Below are 18,113 nucleotides of genomic sequence, written 5' to 3' on the forward strand. Positions count from 1 at the left end.
CGTATATTCACTGATATACATCATGCAGATCTCAATAATGATGGTATCAGAAACATTACAGAGACAGTTACCTGGCACACACTAGGAGAACATGGGCAGGGAACACCAGCCCAGCTGGTTTCCTGTAGGCACCAGTCTTCTCATTGCCAATATGGTGACAAAAGTAAAATTTCTTGCTCTCTACTAAAGCAGCTCAATCTGACATACAACCTCTACTCCTAAGAGCACCTGCTCAACTTTTCTACCAGAAATGGCACTTTATGTCCATAACCACGCTGGCCTACATGTTCCTAAATACTGCAGAGAAACTCTGCAAACCCAATCTTTACTTCAAGGAGGCTGTGAAAAACAGAAGATTACAATTTGCAATGAGAACAGATCAGCTCAGGGAGACAAGATGCAGAGAGACTCTAATCTGACATGTACAGTGACTACAATGCATCCCCTTCTCAAGATAAAAACTCTGAAGTTATGACTTCTAGGAGTTTTAAAAGCTTTCAGCTGGGTTCACAAAAGTTCTGCAGCACAACAAAGCCCAACCTGCAGTCAGTAGGAGCAGCAGATTCATTACAAGAATGGTCTGAATGCAGTATCAGCACATCAGTGAGGGATGTGAGATAAAGAGCTTATGTTCAGTTTGACGGAAGAATAGTAAGTGAAGAAGCTTCACTCACCAGGCAGAAACACTTGCCAAGATTATCTTGGTCGTGTTTTGAAGAACTTGAAGGGACAAAATTACAGGCACAGGCCACAAATGACTGAAAAATCTGAGGCAGTCAAAGAATATGTGTTAAGATCTTACACAGCTTTGGCAAAGATATAGGACAAGTTTATTAGGAAAAAAATGCAGCTCAAGGCTTCAGTTTAAATTAAAAAAGGATTTACAAGTAAGATGAAAAAGCACTGGCTAATTTGATAATAACCAATTACCACCTGGAAACAAATGAATCTGTGAGGTATATTTGACTGGTTTGGGCAGTAAGAAAATATCACTGGTTTAATTTTGACACAGCTGGAAGGAGTACCACTGTGGATACAGATGGATTTATGTAGGCAGCCTCAAGCCGCACAGTATCTATCACCCACCTCAGCCTTTCAAGTCCCTATAATCCTCTATATCAACAGAATTTAAGAAAAAAATAGTAACAAGTTAAGACTATGCTAGGGCTATTGCATTTTATGCTCAACATAACCTACCATAACAGGTTGATTTATTTCATGTATCATATATATTCTGATTGCTCTCCCACAGCTGATAGTCAAAGCAGGGCTTTGGGCTACCTGAAGCACCAAATTACTCACAGGACAGGTGGTGAATTCTATTACCTCTAGCATGAGTGCTGATCTGTAGAACATTTAATACTCATTCAGACCACCTTATGCCTACAGTTATTCCTAAAGACTATCTAAACTCAAAATATATTCAAAATCCAATAGGTACCTTCATCTTGAAAAAAATGAACTGGTTCAAACATCAGTGCTCACTAATGTTTCTCTGAAAGGGGCTTAAAATACAAGCTAGAACTTACAAACACATCTAGGGCAAACTTCAATACTGTAATTGACAGAATAAAAACATATTTCAGTTTTAGCATTGGTTGTAACTGCAGATAAGGTCAGCGTAGGAAACAAGAATTTCTCATTTAACTGTAGCCTACTGTGTGTAGTTTTGGTAGGACTGAGCAAATCCTTACATCAGCTTGAAAGAAGAGAGATCACCTCATTTAAATTTCCACCAAACTGTCAAAGGGCATATTTCCATCACACTCAAGTAATCTGACAATAGCACAGACAAAAAGCAATACTGGCTGATGGAAGTGGCTTCAGTGCTTCCAGCATTTGGGGAATACCACAGGAACTATTCAGCCTGCAATACAGCTCTGCACTGTAGTCACCAGATAGTAAACACCTGGAAACGTGCACTGGGCCTGGATATAAACATTCCATCAGAAGTTTTTCTCAAAGGAACTATAGCTCAGCTACAGAAGTGGGAACTACTCTGTGATATGAAACCAGCTTTTTAGAGTACGTCTGCTACCCTTCTTAACACAGTATTATTGTACAAGAATAAATAAGACACTTTTTGTGGGGGGTGGGAGCGGGTGGTAGGACAATGCTAAAATTAACACTTCAACTACTTATACAGAGGTTTTTACCAACAGACAAAAGAGTCGTTAAAAGATTCTCCAGCACTATTTCCCACTCAACACAAGCAGAGACAGAGCAGTTGGGACAGGCCAGGTAGGAAGAAAAACGCCCCTCTTCCGATCTACATGTAGCTACTTTTAGAAAGCTGAGGAGGAATTAGATCTAATTATACAACATCCCCAGTGAGAACAATACTTCAATCTTCTTTGCACAAGGAAGGAGGAAGGCAACACATCTCTCTGAGGTGGGAAAGGTATACTTGGAAAGCTGAGCAAGGTTTAATTTAATCTGTAAAGTTCTAATCCAGATGTGAAATTTCAAAAAAGAAAAGAAGAACAAACAAACCAACCTAGAGACCTGCAAACCTCTCTACAGAACTGAATTTAAACAAAAAAGGAGCAGAAGAACAATCCCAAGAAGAAAATCATCTCCCCCAAACCACCCAAATACCCAGAGCTTATCCTCTGCAGAAAATACTGTCAACAAGTCATCCCAGTTACTGGATTTCTTTCCTTATTAGCATCTGGACAGTTACTGCTCTAAGAATGTCAATGCTACCAGATACTCAGAGCCAGTGGTCCTGTAACTTGGCATCAGTGCCCCCCATAGAACTCCTTCTATCTTCCCTTACTGCATGGCATAAGAAAAAGCAGATGGAGAGTTTCCTTCTGAACATCACATGGCCAAGACATCATAAACCCTCCACATTTCTGTGCACTCAGCTTTATTTCCTACTCTTATCCAAGCAAGCCTTTAGGAATACTTGATACAGGTAGTTTCTGCTGTAATGTCCCAACCATAAAAATGTGTATTTTTAACTTATTTAATATTTTGACTATAAAATATGAGTTAAATAGCAGCATAAAATTTTCTTCTTCATTGGCAATCAGAAGCCTCAGAAACAACTGAATTCAGAGCACACACAGCAGCATTTAGACTTGCAGACCTTATTTCCATCTGTAAACTGTCCTCAACTCTAGTTATAGTATTACCCAAAACAAGAAAATCCTAATTTTTAATCTTAAACCCCACAAGATGCCTTTATCTTTCCACAATGAATAACATTTTTATGTAAGTACTCCAAGCCAATGGAACAGCTGAAAAACAAAGACAGTGACTGAACAATATGCTACACAGGCAAATGGAGCCACATCTACTGAACTTTGAAAATCTAGGAACTTCAATATCACAGATACATTGCATGCAACAATATTAAGATTTCTACTTACTTCCTCATTAAATAATTTGCTAGTTTCTTTTTTAATAGGGTCTATAAGTTGGACCTGGCCTGCAGAGAAGCCCACTAGAAGAGACACACTTTCTGCTGTGGCTGTTAAGTGATTGAAGTCATGGCATGTAGGCTGTGTTCCTTTGTATATCCTTTTGTCTATTGGTTTACTCAAGTCCGCAGCCTGCAAAGAGAGCAAACAGAATTCAGACAGTTTATCACAGTATGTGCACATAACCACGTCTGTTTGAAAACAATATTCATACCACACAACAATTTATGCAGTCACAAAACCCTGCTTTAAAAAGCAGCTCTGCATTTATGAGACATCTGAGATGTTATCAAAATGTTTCTCACTTTATATTAAGCAAGTATACAAACTACACCTGCCCTTGCCTTTGCACCTACAGCATGTGACAAACCAATGACAACCATTCCGTAGCACAAAGGCTCCAGTGAGTCCTCAAGATACCAGAAGGCTTCTCCTGCCACAAGAGCCATCACAGACACAAGGTATAGTCTACTTTTCTAGTAGCACTTTCCCAGTATTGAGTACAACCAATTTTGCATTAAAAATACCATATTCTCAACCACATAATTCTTCAACTGTAAGTCTATCCTTCAACAACAGGCAAACAAATGATACTGTTCTTCATAATCACAAAAAATGATCAACCAGCTCCAAAGAGAGCATTTTCTAGGAACAGTGATTCAAGATACTGATACTGTGATTATAAAATACATTTTACACCAGTGAGCTACAAAGTAATTTGCTTCTGAAAACAAAACTCAAATATAGCTCAGACAAAACTGAGGAATTTCAATATAAACAAATTAAGATCTAGCACTAAGTGTCAGAAGAATCAAAAGGAACAGAAAAGCAATTTAAAATGCTCCCTCACTTGTGTCAACAGTGTTTATCCCCATATCACTTCTGAACAGACAACTAAATCTTTCATCATCCAGAGATTAAACCCCACACATTTAATATGCAAGATCATACATCAGGTTCAACATTGTTTTTTAACCTCCCTATTTACTAGGTTCAGAGTCAGTAATTAGAAAGCTGCAGGTACTCAACAATGTTACAGGCCAATGTTACAGATGTAGCTGTGATTTGGGGCTCAGATTCTAATTTTGATATATACTTTTTCAGTATATTTAGTCAGAGGAAATCAGGCCAGCAATAAAAGAGAAAGTAAACAAGCTTCACATAAAATAGAATTGCTCCAGAGCATTAAACATTGGAGGACAAGGACTGAAGAGCAGCAGATCTTTGGTATTCATAAAGCTACACAGAGAAAAACTAGACTTGTCAGTAGGGAAAAATCCTAACCAGCTACACAGGTGAGCCATTTCCAAGGCAAATTTAACTACAGGATATGCATGACAAGCATTTATATACAACAATATTAAAGCTGCACTTATGTTTTGCAGCATATATTATAAACCAGTTTATTCAGGTGCACAGTCTCCTAGTTAAGAACTCCAAAATGACATGATGTATTACAATTTCTAAAGTCAGCAGACTAAAAAGTCATTCCCCAGAGTCCAGAGATCCATTTTAAGCTGAAAGAGAGTATTACGAATACCTCTTCAAGGAGAAATTAAATAGAATACTAGTTCTACTGGGAGATGGCAGGATAACGTGCATGCCTGCCACAAAGCATTCACCAGCTCACAGGCTGATGTAAATCTGTGATTTGAAGTTGAAAGATCAAATCCTAAAGGTCTTGCAATTGCATCTTAGACTGCAGAACATTCCCTTGTCCTGTATCACTATAAACAAGCGGTGGCGAGAGAGAACTCTCAGACTTGAAGTAGCATTTCTATCTGGAAGAGCAAGCTACACAACCACATAGCCATGCCCCAAATAAAGCAGAATTAAAGCAAACCTATGAGACTCGAAGTTCTCTCCTCTGGACAGAAGTTGCAGCAGGACTCAATGCCTAAGAACAAAGATCCATTCTAAAGTAAATACGACTTAGCCTGAATCTTGCTGAATGACCAGAGAACCACAGACTGTCCCAGCCAGCAGAGGATACAGGCATTACCACCTTCTTCTGAATCCTCATTGTCCCTTTAAGCAGCAAAGAATCAATAGGTGGTTATGTTCAAACTATACTTGCTCTTTTGTCTGGGTGAGATTTTACATCACTAGCTGTTGTTTTTATTGCCCAACAACTTTGGTTGTGACAAGTTCCCCATCTCATGAAATTGTGTGGTAACAGATCTAGCAACACATGAAATTCTGATAAATTAAATCTAAGCACAGACTTCACTGTGCTTATTCTAGCTGTTCTCTGGGAACCAGATGGCAGTGAGAATCTGTCTGAACTTAAATGAAGTATAAATAAACTAATTCAACCCAGAATTAACCAGGCTTCTACTGACAGGGATGCCTCGCCTTTTATTTACATGCAGCTACTGCTTTCAGTTACAGCACAGTTGTCTCATGGAGATAAATCAAATCTACAAGCACTAAAGTGCTGCTTTGGTCTAGATCTCTCTTAACTGAAAGAGAGTAGAATCAATGGGCACAGGAACCAGGAGATATTTTCTTTATTTCTTCATGAAGGTTGCTATTGGATTTTGCTAAGAACAAGAAAAGTGCTTACTCATAAAATTCAATCACACATGGGGACTCAGTGTTTCATCAGCTCACCACTTAGTCCATTTGCTATTTTGTGAAAGATGTGATTCTCAGAGAAAAGCTTTTACATGATATCTTGTCCATAAAAAACTGTCAAATCCTAGGATCTGCCACTCTTTACTGAACAAGGTGTTATGAACTGCCCCCCACTTAGAAGTGGTGATGTACTTCGAAAAAAACCCAGAAAAACCTTGAGATTAAGTGTTGCCAGTCATGGAGATTAAAAGCACAGGAGCAGACACCCTCACCACAGCAGCTAGTAGCAAGCTATTTGCACACTTCCTGTCCCAATGCCTTTAAAATTATCTTCTGAAAAACATTCAGCACTATTCCAGCCTGTCCACTCTGAGAAACTTCCTCAATTGTGGATGGTTCATGATGAGAGCAATACTTTCAGTAATCACAACTGAAAGCAGAATGGGGCAGCTGATGCAAGGCAAGGAATACCAAGAGCATCCTTACCTGTGCAAGCCTTGAAGTACATCAGCTAATCAAGGCTCTGAGACTGGCACCTTGGCCAACTGATATCTGTGCTAAAAGACTGTTCCTTCCAACATACAGAGGTACTGTACCCCCTGGGCAAAGAGCCAAGGAATAACAGGTTTTGGGCAACAACAGGAACCTCACACACCTGTATAAAGCCAGTGACAGAGCTGAACAAAATTGCTGTAACTTGGGCATCAACAGCTTCCAAGTCCTGTCTCTGAAGAGGTTAAAACTCTACCTTAAGAGAACCTCACACTTGCTCACAGAAGAAAAACTGAATGTTTAGGTTTGTGTGATGAAATCATACTCTAGAAATAAAACATGAACCATGTAACTGTTTGGAGGACTTCCTATTCTTATTTAGTTAACTCTCACAACGCACTGTTTTAACAAAACTACTCCCACTCTGCTGGGGAGGGAGGGAGGGGAAAAAAAAAATCTAACAGTCTAACAGTAGCCCATTCACCCTGGACTCATGACTTCCAGTAAAAGGGCAGTCAAATGGAACATATTAATCACAGCTTTAACTACATAAACATTAAGGAAAAAATGGCAGGAAAAAACCCAACAAAAAACAGTTGCCTTAGTCTGAAGCAAATTTTAAGTATTCAGATTCTGATGTCTGAAATATCTGATTAGAATGGGCATCAGTGACCTTGGTTCTGTAGCTATGTGTAATTCTAAGGTCAAAGCCCAAGATTAATATCTATCCAAGATTTATTTTATTGATCCAAGACTTAGAGGTTTCATAATAAGATTGCCTAAACAGTGAATCACATTATTTTAAGTCAGCGTTTAATCACACTCCTTGACAGATATTATTTCTTCCAGTATCTTTTCTTTTCCTAACTTAAATTTGCAGCTTTCTGCAAATTTTACTTGAATGAAATGTGCCATAGACATTGGAATTCTTTCCAAGCTGAAAACATTGCCAGGATATTAAATTAATTACTTTATTAATTTATTCCAGGTAATTTCAATTCTACTCATGAAAAGGCTTCCGTTACATACTTAATAGTATTTAATATTACATTTGCCAAGAGACTGGCTTTCAATGGGTCATAGCTGTAAGTGAGATTGAGACAGAATAGTGAAGCATTTAATAAAAATTTTACTGCCAAAAACTCCTCTTAAGAAAATCTCTCTTGTCCAGAGAATTAATTGATCTTGAACAGATTACAGATTGGCTATATAGGTACAGCTCTAGTGCACAATGAAAGAGAAGACACACAGAACCAAGACAATGTACTTTTGAAAACAGTTTTCTCAGTGTTTCTGGAGCTTGAAATTTGTAACTGACTACCTGTAACTTGCTAGCTCTTCCACACCTTGCTGTCCAGGGATTTAATGGTCCCTGGTCTAGAAACAGAATAATTTGAGAAAGCTGTGCTTAATGTGCTTAATGCTTGTGTCATAATGCTGTACAGGTAACAGAAGAAATCAACTCTTAGAATTATTACTAAGTGAATTTCTTTGAACTTCACAGATGCTCTTTAAAACTTGGCTGAAAAAGAGGCAAGGCAACCCTTGCTGGAGCCCTCTGCTTTACACAATCTCCTGTGAATAGGACAGAACCCTCCCTGACTTGCTCACTGCATTAGCAAGGACAGGGAAAACTAAACTTGTTTATTCCTCCTCCATGTCTGTGCTGGTCTCCTCCTTCCTGCAGAGCTAGCCAAAGGACAGGGACCACTGAGGAACACAAGAAAGCGGGGCTACCCCAGGCACTTCTGTAGAATTTTCTGGCCAACTCCATTCCTTGTTTCTGTACACAAGTTTCTGACAGAAATACCAGCGTCAATACTTCACATTCTACTTTATTACCACAGAAGTGGACTTCCAGATTTTTTTGTTTTATAGCCCAAATACAGATCACTTAATACTAGCAACAGAATAATTTGTAGTTACATCACTGTTGTTTCAAGCTGATCTGATCTCACAGCTGACCCTGCTTGGGGCAGGTTAGACTGGAGCCTCTCAGAGGTTCCTTCCCACCTGAACAGCCCTGGAATCCTAAGCTTAGGATCAATCAAAACAGCAGCAACAGGGCCACTCCCAGCTTACTTAACAGGTCTGGTTTGCATCTTAAAGGAAATTCAGGAAGCAAAAAAACTCCAGGAACAAGTTGGTTGTCTTTCCCTATAAAGACCACTGATGTAGGGCAAAAGTTCTGCTTAGTTTATATAAAATACACAACAGAAAGTCCAAGCAACACTTCCTGCAAGTACAAAGCCCTAACAAAACACTCTTCAGTGCAGCTGACAGTGCCACAGCCTGTCAGGAGCAAACTGCCTGCTACAAATATAACTGCACGTAAGCTGACAGACTGCTGATTTGGCTTTCTCAGCAGAAAGTTTAAAGTCTGCCAAGAACTCACATCATCTCTTCAGATGCTTCTTCAAAGCTTTCAGGTAGTGCACAGGTCAACACGTGTTCACTTCAGAAGGCCCCCCCAAAAACTTAAAATAGTTTAAAAGCTCCTCAGCTTTCATTTAGAAACCAAAAAGAAAGAAAAAAAAAAAAAAAAAAAGGTAAAAATTCTCATCAGGATTCAATAAAAAGGCAGTACACAATCACCATTTGTGAAGTTGCCCTATTTATAGCCACAATATGTTTCTTAAATGTAAAGATAGTTTCTTAAATAAACGAGAGCTGCTTTTTCCATACCTGAGTGATGTGCTTAGTTTCAAGGGTTGCATAATAGGTGCTGTGTGTGTACACAGAGTAGTTTTAAATGCCTCCTGAGCCTTGCAAAGCCATTAATGCCAAGGAAATTTTAGGTCTTTATATTGCATTCAACGTACCTCCTTTATATTGAAGTCACATTTCTAAACTTCAATAAAAATATTATTTTTAGTTTTCCATTTCAAGTTTGGCTGATCTTCTAACTCCATCAACTGAAGCATCAATAGCTTGCCACTCACAATACTGTTCTTCATAAATGGGTTCCTGTATCTTTGCAGAAGGTTTTTTATAAGTTACAAAGCACTTGATTAAATGCTGAACAGGAACACTTAAGGCATGTGACAGTTTCTAGGATACTCTGTAAGAACAGCTCTGCTAGTAAAACAGGGACACCAAGTAATTTTATTTAACCTAATTTTTTTTCAAGTGTTCCACACAATTCATCTATAACAAAGTCTTAAAGATCAATTTTGTACAAAACTGCTTGCAAATTTGGGAAGCTACTTGATATTCTTCTCCCTTTTAGATTTAATTCCCACTTGGGGCCATACAAGACATACATGACTTTTGAAAGGAGAAAAACATTACTTAACAAGATTTAAGCATTTATTCATACAGCAGACAAGTGTGACCACCTACATTTAGGGAAAAGCTCTAGACCAGATAACTGGACATAAATCCATATTTAGGCAGAGATCAGTGCAGTTTTCTGAAGGATCCAATAAAATAATCATATTCTGTTTCCAGAAGAATTACTTTGAGCACTCAAACGGAGCAAAGAGCACGCACTGGTTTGAAATAAATCTATGTCATATTAACAGAACCGATGCTTATATAATTGACAAGATCAAGAAAGTAGATGTGAACACCATAAAGAATGCACATAAACGACTGTTTGATTTACAGCTTATCATAACAATGTTAACTCCATTTTAGTAAGGCCATAAACCAAAATGTTCCTGTGGTTACAGTATAGATCAGAACATTCTTTTGGAAGTTGTCTAAGCTGAAAGCATGAGACTAGCAATAACCCTAGAAAAAGTAGATATTTTTATTTCTAAGAAGTGTTCTAAACCTCAGAACAGCAGACTAAAAAAAAATTGTTTGCAAGACCCCATTCACTTCACAGGTGTATACAGCATCAACTTACTCTTTATTTATAAGACTGAACAAATGCCACTAAAACAGTACAGGAATATTAACACACTTGAACTACTGCAGGCCAAGGAGGCTAAGGGAAGTTGAAACAAGGTTTTGAACCCCTCCACACAAAAATCCCTCTGTCTTCTGAGCACAGAATGCTGCTGCTGCCTCCACCTGTCATAACCCAAGAGGTCTGAAGTCCCTGAAATTGTTCCTTTAGAAACTGAAAGTATCTTCAATTCAAGGTGTTACTCACTTGGTTCAACTTCCACCCATGCTGAAAACTTGCTTCTTTAGAGTGGAAGACCAAAACACACAACTTGTGACAGTGCTGTCCAAAGAGCCAGGTCAGACCCAAATTGCTCTAATGAACTGACCGTGACACAGCTCTCCAGAGCACGTCCTGGTCAGTCCTGATGAGGTCTGAGAGCTTAGCATCTCCAAAAGAAACCCAACAGCCTGCCCACTCCAGAGTTGACCAGAAGCACTTCAAGCAACTCCAGCATCTTCAGCTGCACTATAATCACACCACTAAAGCTTCAGGCAAGCGACAGGACACTGTAACTTTTCAAAAGGTGTTTGTTTCTCCATATTTAACCAAGTAAATTTTTTATTACACCTGCAGAAGAAAACCTGCTCCCTTTGCTCACTAAAAGGACTTGAATTACACACTTTGCACAACACTGCTTTACTATGAGATAGAAAGAATACATGAGCTTTAACTTCTCTCACCCTCTAAACAATCCCTCAGAAACCCATGCTGAAGAAGAACTAACAAAAGGTATTCCACAGTTCCTTTTGCAAAGTTCTCCTCATCGTGGATACCAGTTAATGACATGATCAACTCAGATAAAAATTGAGACTATGATTCCAGTGTTATGCATTTGGTCACACTAAATCTGTAAACAGGCTAATTAAACAACTCTGAATAAAGTCACTGTATCACACATTCCCAACAGACATGAACTGAATTAGATGTTCTATTTTGGTTTAAGCAATTACTTGCCTTTGTTTTATTAGGAAGAAGGGAGAAGAAGCTCTGATATCAGCATTATTGTCTCTTCCCAGTGCCTGGTCTGCAGAACTTTGGCTCTACTGTAACTCAGCTTGCTGGATAAAAACCTCTCCAGCAGAACCCTGATTCAGAATCACGTATATTGTGCATGTGATGCAGACACCTTCCTCCTCTTCTCCCCCTACTCAGCTCTTTTTAAGGACATATGTAAGAAAGATATCTCACTGTGCAGTTTTAAGTTCAAAATAATGATCTCTCGGGGTATTTATAAACCATGGGTGACAGGTCACATTTTTACACTGGTCTCCCCCTCATTGGCTTAACAATTAAGACACTGATTTAACAAGTCATAGCACAGACATACTTCATAATCATGGACTCCAAAGTGGACTTTTTTTTGCCAGGACTTTTTACTCCAGTACCATTTCTTAAACAGTGGGAAGATATATGTTCCAGAAGTTAACTCATGAAGTCAGCTATATTAATGGATTATTGTCCATCCAAAATTTCTTTCATGAAGCCATTTATATTGCAAATATTGAAGTTTAATAACGCTTACAGGACTTTTTTTTTTTTTTGCATTAACTACTGTATGGAATTGAAAAAATTGCCAGATTTTAACTCCCATTTCCTGCTCATTATTCACTTATATTACAGAAGCAAGGTACCCTGATGAGTTAATATGTGGAAAAGTGTAATTTCTGAATTTTGTTCCCCTCTGATTTTACTGAACACCATCTTGTTCCCAAGCAGAGACAATGATGTCTATTATTCCTCATATACACAGCACTTATATTGATTACTAGAGTAAGCAGTCCTGTCCTCAGTATTTACACAAAAGTTTTCAGATATCACAATTTTCACCACTTCTCTGAGTATCTCTGTAATAATACATTTTTATAGACCTATAAGAAGATATAGACCTACTGATTTATACAATGCTGTATGATTTAATCAATTCTTTTTTCTAATATTCTTCTCCATTCCATTTCTTAAAGAAATAAATATTTATTAGAAATCAAGTACTAATCACTTAAGGCAATCACCAATATCAACCCACTCCTTTTGTGTAGTAGCGCCAAACTAACTCGAGTATTTTCCTCCACTGTTTGCCACCCAGAGATTAGTGGGAACACATACTGCTGCTCACTCAAGTACCCTAACTGCATCTCCCAAGTTTATTACAGCTGCCTCTTGACAGTTAGTCAGTCAAATCAGTCCATCTTCAACTTCTGCTGCTCTTCTCCTTTTACTTTTTTTCCTGAAGTTACAGATACACCACGTAACTATAAATTACCATATGTTAAACTTAGTGGGATGAAACATTTTATTTACTGTGGCTAATCAGTGGCACAATTCTTCTCTTCCTGTGGCCTCCAAACACTTACTTTCCTTTAAGTAAAGCCCTAGTATAATCTTCTAGATGCTTTCACATTCCACTTTTGTTTTAATTAAAAAGTGTTCAGTAAGTCCTTTTTAAAGAGGTCAGCAAAAAGCAGACTAACCTGTAATTCAATATAACAGTTACTGTTCACAACAAGAACTCCTGAACACCATTTCATAAACTGTTCCATCACCTCCAACATTTCATGTTCCAGTAACACTACTTCCCAGTTATACTGACAGCGAGCCTCCCTTCCCAAGAGACCATGTGTTATGAAGACAGAGGCAAATACATCACAGTTTCTCAGTAATAACCTAAACTGCTTTCCCTGAGCCTCCAACTGCCTACCATAATCTCCAATCCATGTTATGCAATGCATAAAGTGATGAGGTAGAGTCACATGTTAGGGTAGGTGCTCATGATCATAGTGCCCAATGCCAGCTCTAACCTCGATCTTCAGGAAGTCTTTAAAAGTAGCTTCTCCCTCAAGCCACAGATTGTCTTTCTGTGCATCAGTTTCCTTTTGGGGGATAAGACTTTAGAGAAGATACATGAAAATATACATACTAATTTACATTCAGAAAGAGAAAAATAACTTCATGATTTGCATGTGACCATACCTATGGAAAACTGTACAGCAAGTCACATGCAAAAGGATCAGATTTTGCCACAACATCCTGACAGGACTATAATATCAAATACTGTGTTCACAGTAAGCTGATTACACAGGGAACTTATCAAACTGAAAATCACCCCATTAAAATACTCACATAAAGACCTTGGTTACAGGTAGCAAGCCTTAAGACAAACAACTGTGGGAAAGTGAATTAAATATGGCAAGATCTTTAATATACATAAGTAATTAAAGGATATATATGCAATGAGGAACATAGACAAACCATTAAATACACAGAGATATCACACATATGTGATCTATCTAACATACATATAATCACTAACACAGACAAATTTTAGAGACAAAACTGAGTCATCTGTGAAACAAGACATTGCACACTGAAAATATGCCAACCTTGATTACAGTACTTAAGTAATTCAATTCCTCTGTCTCCAAGAGGCTACTCTATTCACTCAATGCCCTTACAGTTAGAGGGCAAGCCAACAAAGAATCTCACTCTTCCCTGCTTGTGAATATTGCCTCCTTTGTGCAAAACTCTGGACTGGCAATTAAGATCTGCTTAATAAAATAGGATTTTAAAACTGTATTCCTTGGGAAACAGACTCTAATAAATTATAAACAAGTATATTTGCTCTCCAAAGTGATTATTTCAGTTTACAAGTTTTCTTTTGTGTATCTTAGTTTCCAAACTTTGGCATGTATTTCCTACTGTGTTTGCCATGGTAACCAAGCAGCCTGAGCCTCTACTTGAAATTCCGTTTAACTGTTTAGCATTGCATATTGATCAAGATACATTAACATCCTTAAGCACTCCAAAGAGTGAAGAAGCCATTCTCACACTGGAGAACCACCTTGTATCACAAACCTCAAAGGATTTTTGCTGTTGTTTAAAATGGCAGGGAGTAGGGAAATGTGTTTGCCAAAGTGTATGTAAAAAGCTACCAGATGAAGAGGATGCACTCAGATGTGAGGAAAGGAGTATACTCAATTTATAAAGAGCTACATTAGAACAGCAGTCTCTATCTGACACTATCTTCTCCCCTCTGAAAGAAGAGTTTGCATTCATGTCAGAAAGGAGAATTTTCTCCAGGAGTACATTTGAATTAGACTGTTTCCTGCATTAAAGCTTGTTCCCCTGGTGGAAAACTGTTCTGTTCCAGGGCAAGAGGGGCCAGGTAACTGGCTAACTTGAAGTTCGAGGATTAAAACTAACAGGGCAAAGCCAAAGCACAGCTGCTTGCTTCTTTTAGTTTCCATTTAATTTCAAATCTTTCTTCAAACATTTCTCTCAAACACAGGATCATGAGAAAACATCTGTTTTAAGCACACAGAATCTTTTCCAATTCCTACAAAACCTGCCAAATACCTCAGCACAGTAAAATTTTATATAAAAGTAAGTAAACAGATTAGGGAAACCTGAGAAAACAGGCTTACTGCTCATATTTTTCAGTCTCACTACACCATATGATACTAAAAAAAAAGCTGGCTGGTCACCAGTTAAAATCTCATCCTTTACTCTGCTCATGGTTTAAGACAGGATGAAATAGTTCTGACCTTCGTGCCTGTTGCATAAATGGAGACTCAGAATACAGAAAACCACCTCCAAAAATACACAAAATACAAAATCCCCTCCTACAGTTTCTCCACAAAACTACTGAGATACTCTAGCATCCATTTATTTACCACTGAAAATCTCCTGCTCTTTCCATGATTATCTGCCAAGTGAGCTGTGCATCCATTTTTTCATTGAACATTACTGCCTCCAGCTCCTCAGTATCTTACAGTTCTTTCCTCTCCTGATCTGAAAGCCAGTAAGGTGGCCTCACTGGGTACCACACAAAGAGTTGGATTTGTCTCACTAAAAATAAATTGCCCTCACTCTGTTCATCAGGCTCAGCCCTAAGAAGCTTCTGGGGGAAACATTCTGCTCTTGTTAAAACCTATTCTGTACTTCCCTTAGGGTCACAGTATTTTCATTCTGCAGTTCAACTATTAGTAATTGCTTACACAGCAGGGCTGGTCAAAACGCAGGATACTTCTAAATTAATAGTAAATTTTCCATGATTGGGATTTGTGGAAGAGCTAGTAATGTCTCATACATCCAAGGAAGGTTTTGTATTATTTATTCTCTCCCATCTTGTCTCTCTTCTTCTAGTGTGACAAAAACAATATTTAGTGACTTATTATTTTGCTCAGAAAATTAAAATTACACACCTCTTTCTCCAGCTTTACATTAGACACCATCCTCTTTAGTAGCAGGAGTTAAAAATCACCTTCAACACAAGCAACCAGAATTTCATACAATATTAAAGCCATCTTCTCAAGGCCTAGTACAATGTGACTAAAGACATTCTTTATTTCTATTGTAACCTCATTTTATACATCTTTGAATTGCATTTATGTCTTCCAGCCTTCAACAGCTGTATCACAAGCTGGCTCAGCCTGTAATCAACACTACACTTTGTGTATCATCTTTTCAAAGTTTTATTGCTGAAGCAAAAATTCCCTATGGATTTCTTCAATGAATGTTCACTTCATTTATGGTTGTGATATCAGCTTGTTTCTCCTTATTAAGTAACTCTGATTATGAACAGTGATAAGTCCCAAAGTTATTATGAGCACCATGTACGTGCTCTTGCTTCTCTGTATCAATGTCACCAATTAAATTATTTCCAAAACCACTCCTAGAAGAACTCAACTTGAAGGTCTCTTCCTAATGGTTGTCTCAGATATAAAGAACTTAGCTTTTAATTATCTCACCATCTTGTAACAGAATTTCCGAGTTCTAAAATTCCCTCATTTTTAGTATCTAATATATGGACCTGAATTTCCGCTTCATTCAAGGACATGAACTTAGTAAGTTACAACTCTCCTTTACTGCCAAAGTGTTACGCTACAAAGGCTGAGGACCTGAACTTCAAATAAAGCTGGTTATATATACACATTATACATTAATGTTTTCCCACCACAGGGAGACATTTTACTTTCAGCAAAACAAAAAAGAATCCCTAACACAGAAGTCTACAATGTAAGAATTTCAAAAGCTAAAATTGAAAGGGGATTTGGTGCTGTTGTTGTGGTGGGGTATGTTTTGAATAGCACTCCTGCATGTTTTTCTCTATCTGAATACAATCCAGGATAAGCCTCGCAAAAATACCTGCCTGTCACTCGGCCAAAGGCAGTCAGAAGGTTTTTAACAAAAATTTTCACTGTTAGAAATAGAGTGAATTAAAAAGCAACTGATTTCAGAATAGCACAGAGTATTCCAAATATTCACAGGCACTAAATAAAGTTCATGATGGAATACTACTTATGAACTGTCACAAGCTATGTAAAGAATGCATCACCTTCTGTAAAGGCTGGAAGGCATTGAAGTAAACATTCACTTTTGAGGAACTGAGAAAATGAAGTGTACTGTAACAATTATCTCTTTGCTTAACTATGCTTCATAATGAAGTTCTGCAAGTCTCACTTAATATTTATGCTTAGTTAACTATAATTAATTTCTCAATAGTTACAATTTAGTACCTTGTAAAGATTCAGAGCTCTAAAGTAAAAAAGTAATAGTTACCTTTCTGATCTCCTTCTTGCTCCTTATTCTCCAGTGGATCCCTTTATTTCCTCCTACAGTCTAGTCACACTGTTGCCTACACTTATAATCAGTCTTTCTCACCTGTTTTTAACACTGAGTGAGGCATAATTCAGATGAGCTTAACAGAGATAAGAATACATGTACTAGATGTACAAAATAAATTAAAATAAGGAAAATAGGTATGTAAATACCAAATGGATTCCAAGTAAAACCACACAATTGTGAATTCTGGCACAATTCAGCAGCTGTTCACATTCAGTTCACACACTCAGTTGCAATATTTATTAAACGCTTAGTAAGTTACTTTTAATGGGAAATTGTTTAAATTGGCCCAGCACTGCAAGCAAAACTGGTTAAAAAATCGTACCTGTTAAAGGCAACACTTATTAGAGCTGGCAGACTGCTTTTAGATGGCACCCAAAACATGGAACAAACTGGAAACCTTGCATGACTTAATGGCATCATCATCTGAGTTGATCACCTCCTCCCCACCACACACACAAAAGTTACCTGACCTGTTGGACCAGTGTTCTAGTCAGTCACATTCAAAGCCATTACTTTCACTTTACCTTTGAATCCTATTTTTTTCTTTTCTAAAACAATGGCATGGTTTTGTTACAAGACTGGAAAAATGCACTGGTGCAATACCAATCAACAGCAAACAGTGAGGCTGACTGACAAAAGCAAAAACTGCTTTTGTTTTTTGTTTCACGAAATCAGATACCTGAGGCGTATTTAAAATACTTAACACAAAACTAAGTGTCCTGTTAAAAAAACAAGACTGCTGTAGCTCCATCACTTAAGTTGTTAAAATTTCATCTCCTCTAACTTTAAAAAGATCAAAATACAGTAACACTTAAAAGTTGGTTTCAGGAGTGTGTTCTATGGCAAAAAACCCCAAACACCTTGCAGTGCCTTGACAAAACCCTAATGTTTTCTGATTTTAAGAGTGAAGATTAAAGTAGAATATTTCTCTCTTTAAAGGTATTCAGAAGTATTGAAACCAAAAAACAAATATAGAGACTTTAAACACAAAAAGAACAAATAATAAAAAAAAAGCCATCTGGCTGATTCAGGGAATCAGCATTACAACTTATCTAAATTGATTTACTTGGAATTTGCAAGCTATTATATGATCACCA

At 37.7% G+C, this 18,113-nt stretch overlaps 1 protein-coding gene across 12 annotated transcripts in view; it reads right to left on the reverse strand.

Moving 5' to 3' along the window:
• WDR20 (WD repeat domain 20) overlaps positions 1-18,113 on the reverse strand; it is a 45,831-nt gene that overhangs the window by 14,580 nt on the left and 13,138 nt on the right. For 11 of the 12 annotated variants that reach the window (XM_053979565.1, XM_053979555.1, XM_053979558.1 and 8 more), the window contains exon 2: positions 3,378-3,560. The exons of the other annotated variant lie outside the window; for it this stretch is intronic. In XM_053979565.1, coding sequence (XP_053835540.1) covers positions 3,378-3,560 — 183 coding nt within the window. The remainder of the gene's footprint in view (positions 1-3,377; positions 3,561-18,113) is intronic. 12 annotated transcript variants of the gene reach the window in all.

The sequence above is a fragment of the Vidua macroura genome, chromosome 6 (genome assembly GCF_024509145.1).
Source record: "Vidua macroura isolate BioBank_ID:100142 chromosome 6, ASM2450914v1, whole genome shotgun sequence".
NCBI classification, from domain to species: Eukaryota; Metazoa; Chordata; class Aves; order Passeriformes; family Viduidae; genus Vidua; species Vidua macroura.